The sequence below is a fragment of the Rhinolophus sinicus genome, linkage group LG06 (genome assembly GCF_036562045.2).
Source record: "Rhinolophus sinicus isolate RSC01 linkage group LG06, ASM3656204v1, whole genome shotgun sequence".
NCBI classification, from domain to species: Eukaryota; Metazoa; Chordata; class Mammalia; order Chiroptera; family Rhinolophidae; genus Rhinolophus; species Rhinolophus sinicus.
Window position 1 is genome coordinate 13,202,143 of NC_133756.1, and position 24,410 is coordinate 13,226,552.

The window sequence follows — 24,410 nt, forward strand, 5'->3', positions numbered from 1 at the left end:
TCGTGCATCTTCCTCCTTTGACTGTAGCAGTTTGCAGGGCAGATTTTGCTAAGATGAGGCCTGTCCATGGATCCCTACAATAAAAGGTTAGATTCTTTAAGTTTTTTTATAAGTATTTTCATTTCTAGAAGATTTTTCATTTGCCCCATTTTAAGAGGTTAGAGTCTCACTCTCTTCATTGTCATGAGTACCTTGGAAGAATCTGTGAGTAAAAATAATTAAACTGCTCTAGATGACCTTGATTTCTTTGTTCCCAGTACTCTAAGAGAATAGCGTACAGGCTCTGCACATTGCGATAAGTGAACATGTAATGGAAGCTAAGTTGAGGACCTTATTTGGTTTAGGACTCAGAATTTTATCTAGTCATTTTCAACTGTGATTCAACGCTCTTCATTTTAATTCCGTCCAGAAACTCTAAGATCAAGTTGCTTCCTAGTACTTAGAGTTCGTGTTGATGTATAGAGCTTCTTGTAGGCCTCCAGCACCAGAAATTGGCTCCAAACCGTTTCCCATTACATCATCACCCACTAATGTCATTACATCAGAGTGAACTCTGCTTTGAAGATTGTACTCTTGTTTTCTTTCCATTTCTTTCCTTTCATCACTTCCTTTATAAGGAAACAACAACAACAAAATCAGAGACCTCTAGGACAATCCCAGGCAAATATTTAAGAGAGAATCAAACACCCTCACAGGCTAAACCTACATTTATCAGCCTTCATTCCACTGTGCTGCTGGAGAGTGAGCAGCCCCGCATGCAACCACATGGAGCCTGGAAGGGAACACATTTGGTCACGTGACATCTGTCTTGGGTGCTTTTCTTTTAGCCCTTCCGATTAGTTCTTAATGACTTACATAGCTGTCCCGCCAGCATCCTGTCACTGGCATGTGAAACTTTTTCAAATAATTTCCCAGAATAGAAATTCTTCGCACATCACTAAGTTTCTAATTCTTTGTGTTTAATTAAACTGTTTCTTGCATTTAAGTATTTGCCAGATAAGCATTTAAGCCATCTGGAGTTTTTTACTTTCTTCCTGTAAATCTTTTAAGACGTCACAATATTACCTACAGTGGGGATTCTTACTGATCTTCCCTCTCCATCACAAAGCAGTCGACTGAATGCAGATTCTGACCCTCTTCTCGCCTAAATTTAATTCCCCATTGTTTTTCAACCATCTTCAAAGCTTCCAGTTGATGGTGTGCTTTGTTTGGCCTTGTGCCTAACAAAGAGGTTCAGGTAAGAAGAAAACTGGGTAATGTTTCAATTCAGAGACTTTGTGCCACCCACTCAATTATTGGCCTACGCTTTAGTGCCTTTGTGTCCTTCGAGGCAGATTAGTTTGAGATTAGAGGAATAATCATCCGTAGTCCCAAAGAAATGGGGCCATAGTGTCTAAAACAAAAGAATAAATTTGACTCATATTTTAAGACTTGGGGTTTGCATTTCTGTAAAGTATGAATCACTGGGGACCCTTAGTGTATCTGCTGCAGGCTGTGGCACAGAGTGTGGGAAGCCACGTAGAACTTGAGAAAACATTGGAGGGAATGACATTGAAAATGTATAGACCAGACTAGGGAAACCAAGTGCCTTTCCCCACCACGACGAGACATTAAAAGCCCTTGAATTTACATTAGGATTTCAATTTGGATTTCTAACAATTTTAGATTTGCTAGTTGGAGCTCCTGGATAGTCTCTGTGGTATAAACTGGATAGAAGGGAAAACTTTTCCCTCATATGGTTTTGCTAAGATTAAGTCTGTGTTAAAAACCTCTTTAGCACAATTATATACCTTCTCAGACTCAAAAGTTGATGAATTAGTGAAAACATCTACAAGGAAAAATATGAATGACCTGGACAGAAGTTTGACTGTATTACTATTTCTCACGTGTCCCATGTATGTGTTTGTTTCCAGTTGTCAGCATGTCCGCAGAAGGAGGATTTGGTGGCACTAGCAGCAGCGATGCTCAGCAGAGCCTGCAGTCCTTCTGGCCTCGGGTCATGGAGGAAATCCGGAACTTAACAGTGGTAAGAGCCAAGGAGAAGCTTCCAAACAGTGTAAAGAGCTAGTCGATGAACAACCCAAACAGACTAAAACATGTTTCATCTCAATCACATTTACAAAGGCATAATTCATTCCTGACCTTTGGGTGGGGAAATGGAAATATAATTTACCTTAGGTGAGGTAGCTACAGGGATTTTGAAAAATATTTTAGTGGCTCTCCTTAGACATGTGAATGTGTAGTGGATGCCTTGACTTGGAGGTAGTTTAATGCGAGGCGTGTATTTTAGAGAATGCAGAAAAACCGAGCTTTCTCACTTTTCTTCAGTAGCTTCAGCTCATTTCTCAGGCCTGATTTAGTGGCCCTGCCAAATTTCTAGAAGCTGATGAAAACTATTGGGCAATTTATTCAACAACAAATCTAGTGTAAGCAGTCACTCTTTCCAGGTTTTAAAAGATACACTTCGATGAGGGTTTCTCAGCCTCAGCATCGTTGACACTTCGGGTTGGATGATTCTTTGTTGTGAGGGGCTGTCCTGTGCTTTGTGGGATGGTGAGCAGCAGGCCTGGCCTCTCCTCACTAGATGCCAGTGGAACTCTCCACCTCCTGCCAGCGTGACAACCCAAAATGTCTCCAGACATTGGCAAATGTCTCCTGGCGCTAAAATCACCCGCTGTGGAGAACCACTGACTTAAAAGAATCAGATATAATCCTTGAGTTTATAATCTAGTAATTATAACTAGAGTCATTTATTCAGTAAGTATCTATTAAATGCTTACCGAGTCAGACACAGGAATGAGTCTGAAGCAGTAAAAGTCAAAACGTCCTGTGCTGTGGGAGCACAGGACACAGTGGTTGTTCCTCCCTGGTTGAATTTGGGAACTTTAAGTAAAGGGGACATTTTGGTGAGTCTTAAAATGTGAGTATGCTGCATTTACCAGATGAAAAGGATGGGCGAGAATATATATTTTTTAATTAAATTTATTGGGGTGACATTGGTAATAAAATTGCATAGGTTTCAAGTGTACAGTTCTATACTATTTCATCTCTATATTGCACTGTGTGGGGAAAGTATGTCTCAGGCAGAGGGAAACACCTCATAGAGGCAGGGAGGCCTTAGGTTTAGAGGAACAGCACGAAGTTCAGAGTGGCTGGAGGTTACTGTGTGGGTAGTGGCGGTGGAGGCAGGTTTAAGGAATGTAACAGTGGTAGCAGGTGAGACAGGTTAGAATTGAAATATTTGCAGAGCGTAGTGTCATGTCCTTAGGAAGAATGTTCCATTTGGTGTCATTTTAGCAAATACTGATGGAGCTCTCTGGGTTAGATGTGTCATTCCTGCCTGGAAGGTATTAGCATCCTGGCAGAGCAGACACTGGATTCCTTCCTAATGTAGAAATAATGTTGCAATTTTTTAGTTAGTGGATTTTAACCTCTGATATACAAGGTCAGTTTATTTGCTCACTCAGCAAATACTTTTTATGCACCTACAGTGGCTATGCTAGATACTGTGGACCCAGTAAGGAACCAGGTAAGAGCATTGTATTCGCAGAACATATATTCCGGTGGGAGAGACAGGCTATAAACAAGTGATGAATGAATAAAATAAACAAAAGAACTTCTCATTGTGATTAATATCCACTGACTTCAGTGGTAAAAAACTAATTCGTATTCTGGATGTACCTATGAGTCGTGTTTGTTTCTAGGGGGGATTTTTCAGCAGTTGAGCTTGGCCTTGGCCTTTCTGAGAGTAGGCTGTGTTCACATGTGGATTTCCACTGAAAAGTCATTGTTTCTCTTTTGCAGTCTAAAGGTGGTAGTTATCTATACTGTCTCAGATGTAAAAGAGAAGGTAGGAAAAAATGAAATTATAAAGTCAAAAGTGGGGTCTTTTGGTCATATTTTAAGGGGATAATCTCATGGTTAAGCTTATCAGGTTTTAGTGCTGACGTCAGTTGGTGTAAAACTAGTGCCCTCCTGGGGTGTCGTGGGTCCAGGCGAGTATATCAAGTCTGCGCTCCAGCTTGAGCGCAGAAGCAGAAATACAGCATCCAAGCAAGTGGCTAGAGAAACTGGACGTTCAAGCTCAGCACTTAACTCGTCTATATTTTGTTGGGCTTTGATTTTCTCTTTTTTAATTGTGGTTAAAACAAACACACAAAATTTACCATCTTACCGTTTAAAATTATAAAGTTCACTAGTCTTAAATATATTCACATTGCTGTGGAATAGATCTCTAGGACTTTTTCAGCTGGCAGAACTGAAACTCTATACCCATTAATCAACAGCTACCCTCTTCCCCTCTCCCCAGCCCCTGATAACCACAATTCTACTTTCTACTCTCTTAAGTACCTCATATAAGTGGTATCATAACATCTATTTGTCTTTTTGTGACTGGCTTATTTCACTTAGCATATTGTTTGTCTTCAAGGCACATCCGTGTTATAACATGTGGCTGGATTTCTTTCCTTCTTAAGGCTGAATAATAGTCCATGTATATGTGTATGTACCACATTTTGTTTATCTGTTCATCTGCCAGTGGGCATTTGGGTTGCTTCTACTTCTTGGCTGTAGTGAATGATGCTGCAATGAACATGGGTGTGGGCTCTGATTTTTACCCTACTTGCTTTAATTTTCAAGCTTGATTGCCAACAAAGCAGATTGTAGTATTGACCTACTTTTGGTACCTGGACAGCTAGTCCTTCAGAGGTTAAAAATGGATTCTTTGAGGGATTCAGTTTTAGTTCAAGTTTTGTGAAGAGAAAGAAGAGCAAGGAGGAAGGTTGTCTTGAATCATTCTTCTGTTGATGGCTAACTAAAATTTTTCTCCCACGTACCCTTGAAAAAAGATGCCTAGAATGTTACCATGGTATCTCTTACATCAGATACTTAGAATGTTTGGCATATAGTAGGTGCACAATAAATGCTTGAATGACCCAGACTCCTTCACTTCAGATTTAGTGTGAAGCAACATCAATGCCACGTTTGAAGAGAACACAATCCAGTCAAGTGGGAGTGATCGCTCCCTTTGTAAAACTCCTATTTTCCCCTCTCCCTATGACACATGAAGGTATCTGATTCTCTGACTGCACTTCTGCCTGTGTACTGTGGCCAGGTATTTTAGCATTTAGTCTGTGCCTTTCCAGAACTCAGTAACACTTATAACCAGACTTCCTCAGATATGTCAGAGCCTCTTAGGTTGACATCTCAACATGTCTAACAGATTTTTTTGAAAATCCACATGTTCAAAGTATCCAAACATGAATAAAACTTAGGAGAATATTCACAAGGTGTTGTGGTCTCTAAGACTTGGATAAAGATTGTTCCAAAAACAAGTAATTAAAGTTTGCTAGGTGATAGATTTCATGATGTATTGGAAATACTGACCCCAGTCATTTTGCTCTGTGTTCTGGAAAAGAAATTTATCTTTCCTCTCAGCTTGGCCATCACACTCTCCTCACTCTTAAAAGCTCTGTAATTGTCCATAAATCCAGGTGGTGTTCAGCTGGAATTGAAGTTGGTTAAAAATCATACCAAAATGATTGTACAACAGGATGATTGTGTAAAATACCACTTTCCTGCTCAGCAGAGTTCTGGGAGTGATAATTAACAGACTTTTTGGCATTGAATTTTACCCCTGTAGACCTCTTTGAAAGTGGGCAAGAAAAAGCCAAGTTTGTCTTTGGGGGGCGGCGGGGGAGGCAACAATGCTGAATCTTGAAAAGAAAAATCTAATCCTCCCCTAACTTATTCGCTACATCCCATTCGGCCTTCAATTAGCTGTAATTTAATGCCTAGGTCACTTTCTTTTAATTGCCAGTTACATCTTTTCACTCTTCAGTGCCTCCAGATTAGACAATGGCATTTCTAACATTACAGTCAAATCAGATAACCATTTAAACAAGAAACTGGAGGTGAAGGTTGGTGGACAGACAGAGCAGGTCCTGTGTTGTTTGAGCCCTTCCTGTAGAGCAGTGCTTCTCAGACTTTGTCGTCTAATGAACCACATGAGGATCTTGTTAAAATAGAGAGTAGAGCCTGAGATTGTGCATTTGTTTTGAGTTCCCAGGCAATGCCGTTGCTGGTGTAAGGACCTCACTTTGAGTATTAAGGCTTTGAAGCAGTGGTCCTTAACCCTCACTGTTGATTATAGTCACCAGGGGAGTTTTCAAAAAATGTGATGCCAGGAGTTCCTGATCCAGTTAGTCTGGGATAAAGCCCAAGCACTGTTTTTCCAAAAGCTCCCCAGGTGATTCTAACATGCAGCCAAGGTTGAGAATCACTGCTTTTGAGAGGATTAGAATCTTGACTTTGCCCTCGTGCCTGGCTGGTAGGCAGGCCTGGAAAAGATTTCTCGTCATTATTTGAAACTCGGGATGTTCTGTAGTGCAGTCTGAGACCCATTGACTTTCCTTTGGCTCCGAACTCTCATTGAGTGAATTCAGACTTCTTGAAACTCAGCAATTTCAGATGGCAGCATTTTTAATGTAGTTCTTTGCTTGTGGTTGGCAGCACAGGAATGTTCTGAGAGAGAATCTGCTCTTGCACCTTGCTGATACCACTCCCAAGAGTAGAAGGAAAAAATCAGTATGTCTCAGTTGTTCCACTTGGCTCAGCATCAGAAATTAAATGTTATTCACATCAGTTGCATGGTTGCTGATGACAAAGGGAGCATTGAATTAAAAGCCAATTTAGTGGACTTCAAACTACTGATAATGAAGGGGCTCTCCTCTCTAGTAAGCTTATCATACACACATGTGACTGGAAAGCTAGGGTGAGATTCTAGAAAACTGGGCTGTTGTCAGCAATAAGGAACCACACACATCTGAAGATCCACTTTTCACACACTGCCCCTTGAGATCTCAAGGTTTGGGGATCATAAGAAAGTTACTCATAAAAGAAAAGGTTGGGGTGGGGCTTAGAGCAAAAAGTTTTTGTACATTTCTGCCTCATTTTACATCTCTCCAAGGTGGCAATGATATAATCTCTTTACCTTTACCATTTCTTGTTGCTTTTGATTAAAGAATAGTCTCATAGAAATTCTAAAAGTGTTATTTTACTCTTTCAAGTTGGGGAAGGAGATCTTTTTATCAGCTTTGGGCTTTGGTTAAGTAATCTTGGAACAGTCTTGTGGAAATTATACTCAGTAGCCACGCCAAGTGAGAGCACACTTGCAAGAGAGCTAAATCTTGTGGTCATAGTCTTGTGCTGTGTGTATCATCCCGGGAGGCCTTCCACAGGGAGCCCTGACCCCCAGTATTCTCTTTGGCATTTCTGTTCAGCATCATCGTTTTCTGTGATATACCACACAAGAAGGAAGACCACTGATTGACTTCTGTGGTTAAATTTTTGTTTTTTAAATCCCTTTAGGGTCTGGCCCCAAGCCACCCTTCCCTTTCCTGTTCCCTTCTGTCCTAAGGTCACATGTCTGAAACTTGACCATGTTTTCTGTGTCTGTGTCTGTGCTCCTGCGCATGCTGTTCCCTCTGTCTAAATAACATTCTCACACTTTTCCAACAAGCACATTTGTAGCATCCCTTAGGCACAATTCAGATGTCAGCCCCCACTTTGCCAACTCCTCCTGCTCACTCCAACCCCCCACTGCCAGCTGGTTGTTTCCTCTGTCCCTGTGGGATTTTATACCCCCATCTAGTATAGAATAGGGGTTATAATGTTTTTATGTGGCAGTCTCCAACAATTAAACTATAAGTTGTTCAAAGGTAAGAAAGATTTGCATCTTTCACATAGCAGTACCGGTAGGTATCATATTAGTTGAGTTGCATGAATGAGTAAATGAAAGAGGAGAAAAAAACAACAATAGAAAGAACGTGTCCTGCTGTCTCCTTTTGGTGAAATTTAATAAACTGGGCTTCTAAACCTCTGCCACTCCCGGGTTGTTTTTAGTAGAGGCTTCCTGGAAAATGTTGATAGCTACTTTGGAAAAGGAAAAGATGAAAAATTGGTGTTGGGAGTTTGTAGAGCTGAGTGGTCGACAAGCAGCTTTTTGGGTTTGCGTGGGGAAATTAGATGTCTTAGGGTATATTTTATCCTAGCAGTTTCTCTTCCTTCTGTAATCATAAAATAGATTCTGGGTAGGCTGTTTTATGCTTTTCCAAAATGCCCCACTGCCTTCCTTGACATACAGTTGAGGTTTTTCTGTTGGTCCTGGAAAAGAAAGTTCACTTATGTATTAATTATACCAGATCTCAAATAATAGCTGTTCTTTCCATAATGTGATGATGCAAATTCCCAGGTGAGCATATTGGGTTTGGTGAGTCACATTTCAGACCACTTATAGAATCAATCATTTGACACCTAGTCCCAGCAGGGATTTTGCTGATTTTAGCTAATCTCTGCCTTTGGACCTCTTTCTTCATTGCAGCTCTGAAACTCAGAATTGATTTTTATTTCTAGAATTGCATCCATCATCAGCCATGTGTTTAAATACCAGTGGTATCAAAATAAAACAAAAACTTGCAAATAATCAAGTCGTGCTGGTCAAAAAGCCCTTTCCTAAATCCTGTCCCTGGTAAAGTGATGTGGTTCCCCTCCAGCCCAGTTTTGTTTGTTAAGGAAAAAAGTGCCAGGGCTATTCCAAAAAGCCACCAGATAAATTCACCGTCACCCTTCTTCCATACCCTCCCTCCGAGCAAACGTCCAAGCAGAGTTTGGAGACAGGCCCTTTGCTGCTGTGATGGGAAAGAAGTCCCCCCACCCCACCCCCCGATTTCTGGTGTCAGGTTAGTGCAGAGGTCAGCAGTAGAGAACTGGGGGTCACTGTGGTCAGGTGACTGCTGGCACTTGCCCTTGTAGACCCTGCATGGAAGAAAGAACTGGCAACTTAGAAGAATGCCCCTGAGGCAAAACTCTTGTTTTCATGTGCATATTGCATACTGGTAAACTTTCCTGGGAAGAAAAAGATACTCATAATGTACCTCTATAGTGTGCTGGCAAAGAATCTGGTATTGTTTGGAGCTCATTTTCTAGAGGGCACTGTGAGAAAGCCATCATAAATTTATCCTGAAACCCTTTGATTGATTGAAGCTCTGCATGGGTTAAGACGAATTTTGCAAGGAGCTTGTGTTTTCTTCATTTCATCTGTACCTCCTCTCCTGGCGTATTTTCTGAAAGGAGGGACTAAGCAAATCAGTGTTTCATGCTGCCTGTCATGCTCTACCGACTGTCCCCACCACTTAATGCACCTTGTGTTACTCATTTCAGAAAGATTTCCGAGTGCAGGAACTCCCACTGGCTCGTATTAAGAAGATTATGAAACTGGATGAAGATGTGAAGGTGAATTCGCATTCATTTTTATTGTTCATATTGAAGCTAAAACGATGGGCGGAGTATTGCTCATTTCTCTAGAGCTCAAAGTTTAAACAAAAATGAAAATATTGTTATTGTCTGTCACTTTTTTATTTGGTTCCTGGTAAAATTGTTAAGTGGGCTGAAATGGAACAGTTTTAATGATTATATGGTGCTTCTCTGAAAATTAGGGATATACTCTTTTCTAGATGTTGAAAAGATGCTGAGTGCTTTTGAATCACCATGTAATGTAAACATATATCATCAAATCAACAGGACAGTGCCATCTTCGTAGGATCTTATTACAACCTCTAGTTTGTCGATTTGAGCTCTTAAGAAATGTTTGATAGTGATACTGCATCTGTGAGTTGTTTTACATGAATTATATTTGTGAGAGGGTTTACTTGGGGCTGGCTGTTGCTGCATTCCTAGGAGTCCATGTTCCCACTATAACTCTCAGGAAAAGAGCAATTCCCTCTCCTTTACCACTCAAAATTAATAGTCTCTTGTATTTGTATAGAAAGCTAACGGTTCACAGCAATTTTCCCTTCTATTAGCTCACTTCTTCCTCATAGCAACCGTGTGAGATTTGATAGGATAAGAATTATTCGTTTCATTTTATAGGTATGGAAATGGACAAAAGAAGTTAAAAGTGACTCACCCAGAGTCGGAGAACCAAGATCCCAATTTTCATCTCCTGCGTCCTTAACTCCAGAGCTCTGCCCATGGCTCTGTCCTGTACAGACTACCTCCCCCAGGGTTCAGAGCCTTATTTGCCCAAGAGTTTATGTTACTTACTACGTGCCAGGCCCTATGCTGGGTGCTTTTATTGATATTATTTCATGTGATTCCCACAACAGTATTGGAAGGTTCTCCTCTTTTTCAGTATATGAAAAATAAAGCCCACAGGATGGGAAGCCTGAGACTACCTAGATCCATTGATTCTCAAACCCATTATCTTTCCCCACATCATCTCTCCTTGGATTAGAACCTAAACCCTACCATACTGGCTGTATGGCCGTGGGCAAGTCACTTCATCTCTCCTAAACCCTTGTTTCTCTGAAAGGCTATTAAGAGAGTCAGAATGCGCCATAGGCGCTAGTTAGCTGAGTGAGTATTCTTTCTCCCTCTCCCCTTCTTCCACCCACTGCCTGCTTTGTCCCTACTCAAGGATTGATTTTACTTGGGGATCTCTTGAGGCTACTACCTTCTCATTTTCCGATCCTTGCCCCATAGTCCAGTGGCAGGACATCAGGTAAGGGACACACTGACGGCTTTGAATGACTTGCTGGTGATTGACAGGGCGGCCTACGTCTGTTGCAGATGATCAGTGCAGAAGCCCCTGTGCTGTTTGCCAAGGCAGCCCAGATCTTTATCACGGAGTTGACTCTTCGAGCCTGGATCCACACGGAGGATAACAAGCGACGGACTCTGCAGGTAATACTGTAGACTTACATCGGGAAAACTGGGCGAGCTGTTGCCTTTGCGTGCTGCTCTTGCATGGCTTTGGACCTAAGGTGGTTGTTCCTTAGGGTTCTGTCAAGCTTGTGTGTGTAATTGTCGTCTTCCCGTGCTGTTGGGAGGCAGGCGTACCTTACAGCCACTGATAGTATTTCCCGACTAGAAATCTTAATTTCCAACTCTCCCATGGTTTTCACAGCTCAGTGACTGAACTCTTCACTTGGAGAGTCCTCACTATAAACAGAGGCTAAAGTGATATTTATCTATTTCCAGATGTAAACAACTTCTGGTTAGAAGCCTTGAGAGACCCAGGAAACACAGTCCCAGGAAGAATCAGTCTCACTAACCTCATTAGCCTTTTGTTCCTTCTCTGCCTTCCTGGGAATCCTTCCCCTGTTCTTTTTGTTTTCATTTTAATCCAGCAAATCAACATTCATATTACATGAAGACCCGCTGGTCATTGGCTTGAGAGGCCCTCCTCTCAGCAGCCAGGCCCTAGCTCTTGGGAGAAAGGTTTCCCAGATAGATACAAGACAGTGGCAGTATTTTAACAACAAAGCCAAGAAAATAAATTATGTTTTCTCCTCTTGTTTCCCTTTACCTCCAAAGTTGAAAATGCATGTATTCATTTATTCTACAAATATTTATTAAACACCCACAATGTGCCAAGCAAGCACTGTTCTAGGCTCTGGGGATTAATACACAAAACAGACAAAAATTCCCACCCCCGGGAAGCCTACATTCTAGTTCAGCTAGACATTGGGAACTTGATGCTGCCTTGAAGGAAGCCTGTGGATCTAGAGAGATCCCGTTAAAGCTGCCTTCAAGATCAATTCCGATTAAAAAATAAAATGGGCAAAACACTTAAATGGGCCGTTCAAAAAAGAATATATCCAAATGACCAATGAGCATAGGAAAAGGTTCATAACATCATTTGTCATCTGGAAAATACAAATTAAAATCACAATGAGATACTGGTTTATACCGACTAGAGTGGCTAAAATTTAAAAAACAAAATAAAACAAAAAACTGACAATAGCGAGTGTTGGTGAGGAAGAAGAGTGACTAAAGCTCATATGCTGCTGGTCAGAATATAAAGTGGTACAATCACTTTGGAAGGCTGTTTCTAGTAAAGGCACGTTTTAGTAAAATTAAACATATCCCCACTCTGACCCAGCCATTCCAATCCTAGTTATAGAACCCAAAGTGTGGGCATTCTTATGTAAAAATGTTGATACCAACCTTATTTATAATAGCCCAAAACTGGAAACAACTCAAGTATCCAAGATGGGAATATATAAAAAATGGATATTGTCATAAAATGGATTACTAAACACTAAAAAGAAACAAACTGTTGATCATACAACAACATGGATGAATCTCAAAAATACTGTTAAGCAAAAGAAACCAGAAAGAAATTACGTAGCACATAACATACACTGTCACCATATATAGTGATAGAAATCAGAGCTGTGGTTGCCTCAGATTGGTAGGGGTACTTACTAGAAAAGGATGGAAGGAAACTTTTTATATTTTTATCTGGGTGATAGCTACTGGGTGTATATATTTATTAAAGTCCATCAAGCTGTGTATTTAAGATTTCTGTATTTTACTAAATATGAGTAATAATTCAGTAAAATATTAGCACTTAAAAAGGCGAATAGAAATGTTAAAAGACCAATTTAAGTATACGTTTCCAAAATACTCTAGAACACTTTGGTGTATGTTTGGAGGTGATTGTTATTTCTTTTTATCCCCTCCCCCCCATTCCATCCTTAGATGAACTGTTTAGCTAGCTTGAATAGGTGACATCATCACGGATGTGATACTATATCGTACTAATCTTAAATGAGTCCTGGCAGCCTTAAGATGTGCCCTGCTTCGGTAGGATGGGCTTATTATCAAGCTGGTGGTTGGCAAGAATGGTGGACTGGAGTTTTGCATTTCAGTGGCTTGAGGCCATCACAGAGACAAGGGAAAGAAAAAACAGAAAATTTCCATCCCCTCCTATTTTATCTGATGAGTCACCTTCTCTTGAAGATGTAAGAGGTTGCTAAGAATTTGTTAGTAGCTTGACCCGCACTCCCATATTTTATGAAAAAAAAATCAAACATAAGTAAAGTTTACAGTGAACACCTGTATACCCATCCCCTTTTATCTCCATATCTATCTATCCTCCTATCCATCAAGTCATCTATTTTTAAATAAATTTAAAAGTTTACTTTTCCTTAAATGTTAATACTTCAATGTGCATATCATTCACTAGAATTCACTCTGTTTTCCTATTTTTTTCTTTGAAATTTTTGTGCAGTGAAGTACACAAATCCTGAGTATACATAGTGTGTTTTTAATTTTAAAAAATCCTTCAATTTTATTATTTAAAGAAAGGGAATGTCACTCATAGAAAGAACCCCTTCAGAGCAGGTTTTGGTTTCAGTATCATTAGTCGACTGACTCCTGTGTTTTCTTCTGCCGCCTCTATTCTAGTAGCTTCAGACTTCTAATGTTTATACCGTGTTTCCTTGAAAATAAGACCTAGCCAGATAGTCAGCTCGAATGCATCTTTTGGAGCAAAAATTAATATAAGACCTGGTATTATATTATTATATTATATTATATTATATTATATTATATTATATTATATTATATTACATTACATTATACCCGGTCTTATAGTAAAATGTATTGGGTATTATATTATATTATACCCAGTTTTATAGTAAAATAAGACCGGGCTTTATATTAATTTTTGCTCCAAAAGACGCATTAGACCTGATTGTCCGGCTAGGTCTTATTTTCGAGGAAACACGGTATCACATTAAATAAGAATTAAACCATGGATTTAGCTTTGCAATTTTGAATTCCAAAATAAAAATCATAGCCTTATAGGAACTAAGATATAGACCAGTGACTAGAAAATATTGCAAAAAATTACTGAATTAGGATTTCAGCTAGGAGATTCAAAATAGATTATAACTACTTGTGAATCAAAGAGGCAAAATATTATTTCAGGCTATAAAAAGGTTATAAGATTGAATGGTAGCCTAACCTGACTAACAACAGAAGGACTAGAAACCTGCCAGTTGAGATTCCTAGATTTGTACAAATTTAGCTGGAGGATGATAATTTAACAATTTAGCGAGGGCCTTGGGGCAGGGTCCAGCAGAGGCAGCAGTAGTTGGAAGCTGGAATACCTGGTTTGTGGAGCATGAGCTGCAGGTAGCTCTTTTTTGTCGATTACGTAGCAAGTCTGATCATTTGAAGTTTATGAGTTTGGCTGTGCTTATTTCAGCTGTAGACTTGGCCATGGGTATTTAGTTTGGCTTAGAAGTCATCGTCTTATTTTACTTGTAACTTGGAGGCTATAAAGCCAGGTGAACCAGTTTCTCCCCAGGCTAATTTCTCACCTTGCCTTTCTTTGTTACAGAGGAATGATATCGCCATGGCAATTACAAAATTTGATCAGTTTGACTTTCTCATCGATATTGTTCCAAGAGATGAACTGAAACCTCCAAAGCGTCAGGTGAGCTAGGAAGGCAGTTGTTATTGCTGCTGACTGAAGAGCACTTTGCATATGGGTGTCAAATAATGCTCCTTTTGTCTCTCATCTGCTCTTCCTTTTGCTTCTCCTTCTCTAGACCAGATCCATCCTTAACATCTCCTTCTGTTACTCATTTATGGATACTTTTAACTCAGTGCTGCTGAGGTGGTATTTCAGTGAAAATAGACAAAATGAAAATTAAAGGCTTTTAGTTATAAACCGTAAAGTAAAGCTCATTTCAAGGTATCGTAGGAAGTCTATCAGCGTTGTTAATCTGGGATGGGAGAATTTTCCCAGTGAGTTACAGATTTTAGAGTTTTAAGAAACGTCCCTTCTATGTGCACAGTGATGTTTGGAGTGAGTGGACTTTGGTCTACATTGTAGGTCTCTTTATAGTCTCTGGCTACACACGAGAATCACCTGTTGGGATTTAAAAAATATCAGTGCCCAGGCTCCACCCCACACCAGCTGAATCAGAATCTGTGAGGGAGAGGCTCAGGCATCGATACTTTTTAAAGCTCCCTAGGTGCTTTCACTGTGCAACCAAATTTGAGAACCACCACTGAAACCATTTTCTAAGCAGTCTCGAGAAGGGAATGTGAGTGTCTGTCTGCCTTGCCCTCTTTTCTGCCCGCCCCTTTCCAAAGGTCTCGCCGATTGTTTTTTTAACACATGGGGTGCATAAAGCTCTTAATTACAATTGTACTACCCCTCTGTCCTGTATAGCTCATTGTTTCAGGGTCAAAGGTTACCTGACTCACTAGGTGGAGTAGAGACACCTGGGGAATAATGGCAGCATCTGGCAGGAGCAAAGCTGCTTGCTTTGTTTTGTTAAGAAAATTTTAAGTGTTTTTTATGAATTATTTCATAGTATGTTACCCTTAGAAACAGGGTCACCAGTGACTCCCATGTTGTCTCATATTCGTAACCAGTCAGAAAGTGTAGAGAAGCGGGCATCTTAAAGGACATACGTAATCCTGACCCTGCCGGAGGCCTTTGGATTCGTAGGCCCCTCTGTCGCCTCCTTACTAGAGCAGGGAGCCTCACTGCGTCTCCGTTCTTTCTGGGCAGTCTTTGCTACTGTAAACATCCTTGACTGGAAGCTGTAAGGTGTTCAGAGGAGCTTTCAGTCGGATGTTTACAGCGGCAGGCTGCCACGGTCGTCCCCGGCTCCGCGTCGCCTGAGATACTGCAGGTTTGTGCCCGTAGGCTCACTGCCTCCTCTCGGGGTGCTTCCCTCCTCTCTGAGAAGTCATTACAGTTAGAACTCAGACCATTTCTCTTCCTTCAAAACAATTGACATGAGACATGTGCTCTCCTTGTTGGAATTTGTTTCAGAAGCCCCCTTTACAAACCAGGGGGTGAGATCTGTGACAAAATCAGGCCTTGCTCATGCTCCTCGTTCTAACTCCTGCTTGTTCTCTGAGCTGCCTGCTGAACCAGCTGGCTGGAGAGAAGGGTCCTGTCCTGTCCCTTCCTCCACAGTCCTCAGGGCTTGGCGCTCTCAGGGTGACACAGCTCCTTGTTCCATCCTAGCCTGCCTCAAAATGCTACGATCCATCTCTTTTTAAAGTGTGTCTAGCTGAAATAGCTCCTTGCTGCCTGGATTCAGTTTTCTGTAGGTGTTCAAGCCATTGATTGGCATCCTATTCGGGACAGCTGCTGCCTGGCCTTGGAAAGGTGGAGATTGCTGAAAGCTGGCCTGAAATTCTAAGATAGCACTTTTAATTCTCTGTAGACATGAAGTTTTCCCAAGCTGCAAATTGGCTGGCACGTCCTTAAGTCCTTAAAAAGCGCCTACTCTCCAGAATTCCCCCTTTCTGAAGGAGGCAGCAGTTGAGCGTTGCTACCGAAGCGAGTGTACTTTTCACTGGTCTTGGGCTGGCTGTACAACACTGTCGTGATGGCCCTAGGAGGTGAGGCTGCTCATTCTCTGGTGGTGGTTGTCAGTCTCCACTTCTGAACACAGTCCAAGAGCAAGCCTGTGGTTGGGGAGGTCACTGCTAAAGCGGGGCAGGTACCTCATTCCGGATTGATCAGTCATTCAGAGAGTGTTCGAGCACTTGGGATGCTATTCCACGGCTGGGGAAAGGAACTAGCCAGAAATATGGAGTTGTGGATCTGAGGCCCTTGACTTCTCAGAGATGCTGCGGAATTTCATTCTTCGGGGAAGCAAGTAAAGACTATTTGAAAGCAGAAGGTAATTGAGGCCTGACTTCTACCCCACTAAAGCTATGAGTTGAAAGTTCCTGCCCATTAAAATGTCATTTTCTCTTCACCCATCTCTTTAAACCAAGCATAATCATTCCCTTGCTAGCTTGACCTCCATTGGCAGAATGAGTCTTCATAATGCTGAGGAATCTTAGATATGCCTCCTTCCATTCCAGTGATTTGAGAATAGTCATGCCCTGTCCTTACAGCACAAACCTAGGTGCCTCTACTGTGTGGAGTGTTCTAGACACAACCTGGTTCATAAGCAGGTTAAGATACTGTATAGTAGGCAGCAGAGGAAGCTTTTTTACCTGCTCTCACAGCTTTTGGCAAGGGGTATTTAAAGGGATTGCTTTTTGTCCAGCAAAAAGCGTACTCGCTGATCAGCTACAATCAGGGATAACTGCAGACAGGGCAGTCACAGGTCGGGGCTCGGGACGCTGGTATCTCCCTACTCACTGACTTCCTACCAGGTGGGTGAGGTGGGCCGGGGGGTGTCTCAGTCCTCTGTACCTTCTCATCACCCAAGAGCGTTTTCAAGTTAGGTCTGGACTTTAATGATTAATGGTTTTTAATAAAATGGGATGGGAGATCCTAATGGAAAAGAAATACAGTGAACCCATTTCAAGAGCTTTGAAAAGAGCAGTTGGCCTCTGTTTCTTGGCTAAGGAGGGTATCAGTATTTTATCCCTGTCACAGCCAAGATCTAGTTGACAAGGCTAACCTTGATTTATAATGGTGAGAAGTTGGAGTTGAAGTGGAGGTGATGTTGTCACAGTTAAGTTGTTCTGGAAACTGAGACCTAGATGAAAATAAAAGGGGACCTCCTCATCTGCCTCAACATGATCACATTCAGGGTTCAAATTGTTTGGATCTGAAACACAGAATACATTAACTTAGCAAGTTGGTTCATGTTTGAGGACTATTTTAGGAACCCTGAACATTACAAGTGTCTGCAGAGGCTGGGTGAATGGCCGTCAGGGAACCTTGTCATGCTGAGACCCACATTTCTCAGAGGCTAGATATCAGCAATCCTAGTTTTAGTATGCTGGGCCCCAGTCACCAGGCAAGCACAACAATGCCCAGCCCTGTTCTACAGGGCACAGGAGCTTTTACCCGCACTGTGAACACAAAATCCTAGAAGTAGCAAAGAGAGCTTAGGGACTCTTTTCTGTTAGTAACAGCTGTTGTGTTCAAGAGAATTTGTCCTACTACCAAGTTGGGTTAAAAAAAGTGTAGGCATACCCTGGAAATACTGCCCCTTCAGTTCCAGACCACAATAAAGCAAGCACAGGCATCCTTGGGAGATACTGTGGGTTCAGTTGCAGACCACTGGAATGAAGTGAGTATTTCAATAAAGTGAGTTGTAATCTTTTTGCTGGTGGAGGGTCTTGCCTTCAGTTTATAAAAACTCAATACCTGTGAAGTACAGTAAAGTGAAGTATAATAAAATGAGGTGTGCCTGTGATTTCCTACCTCTGTCTGCCTGGCTCTATAAATCTATGCATCGCTCAGCAAGCACTTCTTGGGTGCCTATAAGGGACTGGCGGTTGGGACCGTGAAGAGCAAGAGAGAGCTAGGTATTGCCCTCAGAGGGCTTCCATTCTAGCAAGGAAAGCAGTGAATGTGACAAGCAAGGACAGAAACGTGTGATGAGGAAAGGGCTGTGGAAGCGCCGATGAGGGCACCTACCTAATGGGGATGGGGTCAGTGCAGCTTTGTAAATGTCACCGGGGGATCTCTGAGGCAGCCCACAGGGTCTCTGTACCTTGAGGAAGAGTGTTTTTCCTCTTTGCTTGAATCTGGCAAACTTAGCACAGAACAAAGAAGTGAGTAAATGGAGCTGTTATTTTTGCTCAGCCAGCCCAAGTTGTTGTATGTTTCTGTTGTTTTTGTTGTCCCAGGCAGGGGCACCATGTGTCACAGGGTCCTTCGGAGCAGATGCTGATCTTTATGTCGGTGGTCAGGGGCCGACCAACCCTGGACCCTCAGGCTGTCACCATGCCGTAGTGTGTGTAAACATCCTACACTCTCAGCTGTGAGCTCAAGGTGGCTGGGAGAGGGTTGTTTACTCCTTCTGCCATGGAAAACGTCAGCTGAAGAACGACCAGGCTCTTCACCCGGCAGATCGGACAGAAGGCGACTTCCCTAGTCAGCCAAGGCAGCACCCCAGACGAGAGCTGTCCCTCAGGCTGCCTGGGTCGCGCTTCTGCGGCTAAGTACAACCAGAACCAGATGTGACACTGGATAGAGGTGGCCCTAGTGACCACAGAGTTCTCGACCTGCTGTGAAAAGCTGGGCACTTGCCTACTGGTGCTCTCGATCCTCACATTTGATTCTGCAATTTCAACCCAGGAGAAGCCCTATGTCCCTTTCCCCTGCTGTGTCCCTCCAGAAGTAGTAGGAGCAAAATAAGGAGAGTGCTGCCTATTTGGGAGACTGGGCGCTGGCCTGCGAGCGTGACATTTGGGTAGCATCTTGCGTGCTCGCAATTAGCACTGTTCTCACATCATAGGCCTTGACAGCATTTACTGACGAGCACTGCTGGTGCGTGGTTTTTAGTTACGGGAATTATTTGCCCATTTGCAACTCATCACACAATGGGTGATTACTCTGTGCTTCAGAAAATTGGCTGTATGTTTTGTAAGGCCTATGGAATCTGTTATTTTTAGTTTGATTTAGCACAACTGGTCTTTCGAATTCCACTTTCCCTTGGCTTCAAATGTGGAGAGCTCAGCATTCAGCAGGCAACTGCACAGAGCCTGTTTGGGGGAAGAATGGAAATTCACTCTGGCGGCTGCTGAGTCGGTTCTTTTCCTCTTACCTGCCTCTCCTTCTACCCCACAGGAAGAGGTGCGCCAGTCTGTGACTCCTGCGGAGCCCGTCCAGTACTATTTCACGCTGGCTCAGCAGCCCACCGCCGTCCAAGTCCAGGGGCAGCAGCAAGGCCAGCAGACCACCAGCTCCACAACCACCATCCAGCCTGGGCAGATTATCATTGCACAGCCTCAGCAGGGCCAGGTCTGTCAGCTGGAGAGGGCGTCTGCCCGGCACGGTGTTGGGTTTGGGATGGCGAAAGCCTGACTGGGGCACAGGCTCTCAGATCATCAGCGCGCACTGGACTTGACGTCTGGAAACCTGGGCTTCCCCCACATTGAGCCAGTGAGATGACGTTCTCTCTGGGCCCTGGTTTCCTCAGGGCCCAAACGAGGAAAGGATATTGGATAGGATGTTCTCAGGATCCCAAGAGCTAAATAACTTTAGAAGGAAAAAAGTCTGTATGATGCCCCCAGGAAGAATAGTGGCATCTCTGTAGAGGGTATTTTAAGTGGACTCCATGCCTGCTATCTGTGTCTACACGGGAATTGGCATTTGTACCCTTAAATGGGAGGTCAGGCATTATTGCCAGCTGGCATACCTCTCCTCCCTTTCTCATTTCTCTGTCCTGTAATTGTGTCAAGTGACTTCTTTTTACAACAGTAATCAAGATTTCTTTTCTCTCCCCAATACAATTGTGAGAGCCGTAATATCCACCTTTGTTGGGGATCATGATGAAAGGCTGCAGAGAACTCTCTTTTCTGAGCTCTGAATCAAAATTCCCTGTTGGTCATTAATTTATTTACTCATCAAGCTTGATCATCCTCTGTAGATAAAGTCCTGTGCTGTATGTTGGCGATACAACAATGAAAAAGTCCCTGTTGTTAAGAATTCACAATCTAGTTAGGGCTACAAATACTTAAAGATTATACTGCCTCGTGGGAAGTGTAAGATATTCTTAGGATTGTGTAGAGGGTATTATGAGAGCTTCAAAAGGGGTACCTAACGGAGATGTGAGGGAGGTGGTAGAAGAGGATGTCAGAGAAGGTTCCCTGAAGGAAATAATATGAGCCTCAGAGGAAATAATGGAAATGAATCAGAGGGAAAGGAGGGTTTTCCCAGTAGAGGGCTGAGCACAAGCAAAGGCTTGGAGGTGAGAAGCAGCACAGGGATTGGTGAGAGGGTGCAGTCAGGATATGGGAACATGTAGGCAAGTCTGGAAAGATAGAAGACACGTCCTAGGCAGGCTGTGTATTCTAGTAAGGAACTGGGTTTGCTTAGAAGACAAAAAATGGGGGCGGAGGTAGATCTAAATATTAATTATGATTTTAAAATTTATTCCCTGCTGATTTTTTTTTAAAATCCATATAACAGAAATTTATTGAGTGCTTGGTCTTTGACACACACCATGCTAGGCAAGTGGGGTTCAAAGATGATTGCAGCCCGGTACCTGCCTCAAGGAGTTCACTGTACCGGGAAGCCTAAGGGACCTTGTTTGACTCGTGCTTGTGCCTCTGCAGTGGTGAGAGCTTTACCTGCCAAAGTCTATCCCTGTACGGAGCAGACTTCAAGGGAGTCTGCCAAGGGCTGGCCCTGATTGGCTGTCATCCTCAGCAGCTCATGGCTGTTGTGCTCCAACAGCAGGGCACACCATACGTGATTTGACAGCTGCCATGCTAACACAAGCTCTCATTTTCCAGAAATGATTTAGAAATACTTTGGAAATCCTCTCAGGAAAATTGAGTTGATAGAGTACAGTGATGAGTTGGCAGAATGCTTTTTTTTTTTTAAGTCAGCAGGAATTTCATCTGTCCGTTTCTCCGCCACCCCAGCCTTGCTTAGGTTGGAGCTGATAAGGCCTGTGAGGATGGTGAAGTTGGTCCCTCCTAGCACCTTCCAGCTATTGTCTCACTGCCCTTCTGGTTCAGGGTGGCCTTGTGCTGTGTGACACCTCCCTGGACCTCTGTAGTAATGGTTATTTTAAATTGAGTCCAGATATCTTTTGTAGGACAGAATACACATTAAAGTTGGAAGGAAAGCATATTTTGACAAAAAAGTGAATCCTGTGTTTTCTGTCATAAAATTGAAAACTTATTCCTGGAGTTTTGGGGAATAGGCTGAGTTGAAAATCGTGGTGTGAGAACAGATGTTTCCTGTTGTCCTAGCCCACTGCATGTATTTTTACAGAGGTCCCGCTGTCATTTCTTCCCCACCCTCCTCCAGTTTGTAGTACTAATTTCTCTTTACGTTGGAATCCCTTGAATCTCATATGTAGTTCCCAGAACACATCCCCTTCCCTTGTAACTTTAGATGCATAATAGACTTACGCAGTCAGAATGTAAGAGCATCAGAATAGCAGTATCGATTGAAGCCCGTGATTCATTGAGACTCACAGAGTACTCTTACTGAAGGGGGGAGAGATAGCCAAATCAGGGGGCTTGGGGGCATAGCTATAGTTTAAAAGGCTCCACCCTCCTCTTACCCACCCACCACCACTCACCAGTACAACCACCACCACCACTTAAAACCACTACTCGCCACCCTCCTCTACCCCCTACCACCACGAGATGAGCAAGGTATGCTGTAGAGGTCACATCTAGGGCTAACGTTAAGTTTTGAGATTTGAAGACATGACTGGCCCTTTTGATAGCTCAAGTCTTCACCGTCTCTGAAAGGAGTAAGTTTCATAGGACTGCAATCCACCAAATGTGTGTGAGAGACACAGAATCAGCCAAGCCATACACATTAGACAGAAATTTCTTAAATCTGAGATATCTCTTTCTAGAAAGTTAAAATTCTTGCTGTATTAAATTCTGTTACTTAGGTGTAGCCTCAGTTAAGATCCAGGTCTTAACAGTTTCCGTTGTCCACAGAGTGTTAACCTGTTTGCCACTCCCACGGAAGCCTTGCTGTGGTCAGCTGGCTGACTGGTGTAGGCCGGAGCCGCTCTGCTGCTTGAACGGGGTGAAAACCAGTGTGCACATTATTTTCCTTCCAATGTTTTGCAAGCCTAAGAAGGAGCACAGAATCCTGAATTTAGTAAATTCATACTGACCCCACTTTCCATTTAGTTTGCCCTCCAAATTCATCTGCTCCAGACTTGACTTTGGCCGTTTCTCTGAACTGTCTTGGTTGCTGTTGATATCTTTGTATCCTATGTGCTGTATTATCACTGAAATGACTGTGAAAAGTTGCAGCATTTCATTTGAAGCATGGAAATGTTTAGGGCCCAGGCAAATATTCTGTACTGTTTGGCTTTCCCACCTTTTATTTTGGAGAGTAAGAGCTTTCAGTGCTCTACCAAAGGACTCTGTAAGTTGAGAATTCTTATTAGTGTTGAGATAAGTTCAGGCATTCGTGGAGGGTTTGCTTCGAGTTAGCTGCGCACTATTAACCCCTTGAGAAGCCGACTTACTGACTCTGAGCCAGCGCTCCATCAGCTCTCATGACTCTTCTTTGCAGAGCACGCCCGTGACCATGCAGGTGGGAGAAGGCCAGCAGGTGCAGATAGTCCAGGCCCAGCCGCAGGGGCAGGCGCAGCAGGCGCAGAGCAGCACTGGGCAGACCATGCAGGTGATGCAGCAGATCATCACGAACACGGGGGAGATCCAGCAGATCCCGGTAAGCCCCGTGCTGCCTCGCGAGGTGCACAGCACTGCTCAGCGTCACAACAGGAAGATGGAAAGATTTCCATACCTGAACATAGACACATGGATACCAGGGGTGCCAAGAAAATGTGTACACATGGCTTGTGTTCGTCTGTTGTTATCAGTATATACTGAGTATTACAATTTTAATACAGTTTTTTCCTTTCTTAAAATGTGTATACATATTTTTGTCACCCTCTGTAGAAAATATTGTGTATATGTGTGTGCATATGTATATATTTTGTGTGTGTGACACACAGATACATATGTATGTGTATATTTTGTGTGTATGTGTATGTAATACACATACGTACATACATACTTCTTTTCAAGCTATATGCCCACTCCCTCAGACCACAACTTGCTTCACTGTAGACTCACTGCTTTCCTTTAACCCAGGTTCAGGTTCACCACCTGGGGCAGGCAGCTCCTCTTGATTTCCCCTCACTTCACCCACAAAGAGAAATCATTGTCACCACTATTCCATGCCTAGGCCCCAAGGCCCTGGGAGGCAGCCCTGTCTTTTGATTAGCAGAGAATAAGAGGGCGGTGTATAGGGAAAGCCATAAATACACTTGTTGCATATTCATGAGTCAGTTCCCAGTGGAGCCTGCAGCAAAGTGTATTTTTGGCTTTCGTTTAACTTACCCATTCCTTCACTGTGGACGGCTGCTTCCTGTGTGCCTTGAGGGATTTCTTTTCTCAGATTTGTGGGCTTTTTCACTTGTACTCGTTCTTTTGTAAAAAATATCTGTGTCTTAACACTTGCCATCTATACATTGGTCATCTTGCCACCAAAAAATATGGAAAGTGAGTGACATGGAGCAGTCCTTCTATTTCCTGCCCCTTGCCCTTCCGATTGTAAATGAAATGTGGGCCGATACAGAAATTCACTTGGATTTGATTAACCACTTCCTCTCTGAAAAAAAGCTCGAAAAGTATCCTCAATAGTTTTTGGAAGTGTTCTCATTATCAGAATAATATGCCGTATCTCCTTTGAACCAGATTTTTAACAGGTGTAGATTTTGTTGCCCTTCATCTTACCTTAAGCGGACAATTCTGGAATGGTCTACCAGGAACTTCAGGATTAGTTTTTCTTGGTGGTTCCAATCCTTCTTGAGGCGAGTGGTTTCAGAGAAGCCGTGTGATTTAACACTGCATGGAGGTGTGCGGCTCCACCTTATCAGCATTTCCCTCATGGAAGTAAAATTCCTCGCAATGACATTAGCTCTTCACGGCAAGGGGAACATTTGCTGCAGGACAAAAAGGCATGACTTGCCTGTTAGCCTCCAGAAGCTCACCCTGGCAACAAAGGCAGGCTGGACAGCAGGGCGGGTGGTGTCTGGGCCCCCAGAGAGAGACCAAATCTGCTAGATTCCTGGAACTGCTTCCCCCCCCAGCTCCCGAGCGTGAATGTCTGCGGTCCTCCT

The 24,410-nt window shown here is 42.8% G+C and overlaps 1 protein-coding gene across 10 annotated transcripts in view; it reads left to right on the forward strand.

Annotated features, from left to right (window-relative positions):
* NFYC (nuclear transcription factor Y subunit gamma) overlaps nt 1–24,410 on the forward strand; it is a 60,354-nt gene that overhangs the window by 29,479 nt on the left and 6,465 nt on the right. For 5 of the 10 annotated variants that reach the window (XM_019737104.2, XM_074334498.1, XM_074334494.1 and 2 more), the window contains exons 2-7: nt 1,914–2,026; nt 9,220–9,291; nt 10,606–10,740; nt 14,192–14,287; nt 19,364–19,537; nt 22,796–22,954. In XM_019737104.2, the coding sequence (XP_019592663.1) occupies nt 1,922–2,026; nt 9,220–9,291; nt 10,606–10,740; nt 14,192–14,287; nt 19,364–19,537; nt 22,796–22,954 (741 nt within the window). In that variant the 5' untranslated portion in view covers nt 1,914–1,921. Of the gene's footprint in view, nt 1–1,913; nt 2,027–9,219; nt 9,292–10,605; nt 10,741–14,191; nt 14,288–19,363; nt 19,538–22,795; nt 22,955–24,410 lie in introns of those variants that run through there. The other 5 variants (XM_019737105.2, XM_074334500.1, XM_074334495.1 and 2 more) reach the window with 1 other exon arrangement.